The sequence below is a fragment of the Cyprinodon variegatus genome, unplaced genomic scaffold (genome assembly GCF_000732505.1).
Source record: "Cyprinodon variegatus isolate N-32 unplaced genomic scaffold, C_variegatus-1.0 Scaffold119, whole genome shotgun sequence".
NCBI classification, from domain to species: Eukaryota; Metazoa; Chordata; class Actinopteri; order Cyprinodontiformes; family Cyprinodontidae; genus Cyprinodon; species Cyprinodon variegatus.
Window position 1 is genome coordinate 965775 of NW_015150572.1, and position 856 is coordinate 966630.

At 39.3% G+C, this 856-nt stretch overlaps 1 protein-coding gene across 3 annotated transcripts in view; it reads right to left on the reverse strand.

Moving 5' to 3' along the window:
* trmt10b (tRNA methyltransferase 10B) overlaps nucleotides 1-856 on the reverse strand; it is a 4718-nt gene continuing 3862 nt past the window's right edge. For all 3 annotated transcript variants that reach the window (XM_015375453.1, XM_015375454.1, XM_015375455.1), the window contains one exon: nucleotides 1-819. In XM_015375453.1, coding sequence (XP_015230939.1) covers nucleotides 674-819 — 146 coding nt within the window. In that variant the 3' untranslated portion in view covers nucleotides 1-673. The remainder of the gene's footprint in view (nucleotides 820-856) is intronic.

The window sequence follows — 856 nt, forward strand, 5'->3', positions numbered from 1 at the left end:
TTTTCCAATATTTCACAGTTGTCCAATGAAGTCAGGTGAAAATTATATAATCCACATATAGGAAACATTGATTTTTAATCCTTTTTCACTGCATGAAAGGGTTAAACTGTGATGTGAAAAGTAAAAAAATCCAAATCAACTCTACGATCACTCCTTAAAGCCATGTTTCTTTATGTACAAGTTATAAGACCATGTCAGTCCCTGAACTTCCCGTCAAATACCATTAAGTATTTCACATTAGAGCTCTACATTAACATCTTTGGGAGTGAGAAAAGCCTATAAAAGTCGCCACTCTGTAGAAAAGAAGGACATGCCTTGCTGAAAGGCAGGTAAGAACACTGCAAGAAAGATCAAACATTTGGGAGGTACTTTTTAAATAAATAAAATAAGAAATTAGGGACTTTTTTTGTTCTGTAGCAAAATGCAAATCTCTCCCATCAACAATCTGAGTTTAAACTCAATCTCCAGCTGGCTGAGAACTAACTGTTCTACTGGGTGTCATAGATACGGCTGGAAACAGACCAAAATTTGGTCTAATGTCCAAACGTTCAGCCTTGATAACTGGACTCCAGGTGAAACATAAATACATCATCGTGCACTGACTCCTAGCAGTAACCATTAGGAGTCTTTGCAGGGTAGCGTCCTCTGGAATAAATAAAGTACTCAACATTTATTACTCCTCCTGCAGAGTCTGTGTTTTAGCAAGAAGACGCTCGGAGTTCCCCGGTGAAATGACATAACCCTTTCCTGCAGGAAACCACGTCTGCAGTGCTTGTGTCCAGCTGCCAGTCTCCAAGAACGTCACCAAGATGTCAAACACTGTGGAACAAGAGAGAACGTTGAAAAACAAACAAGC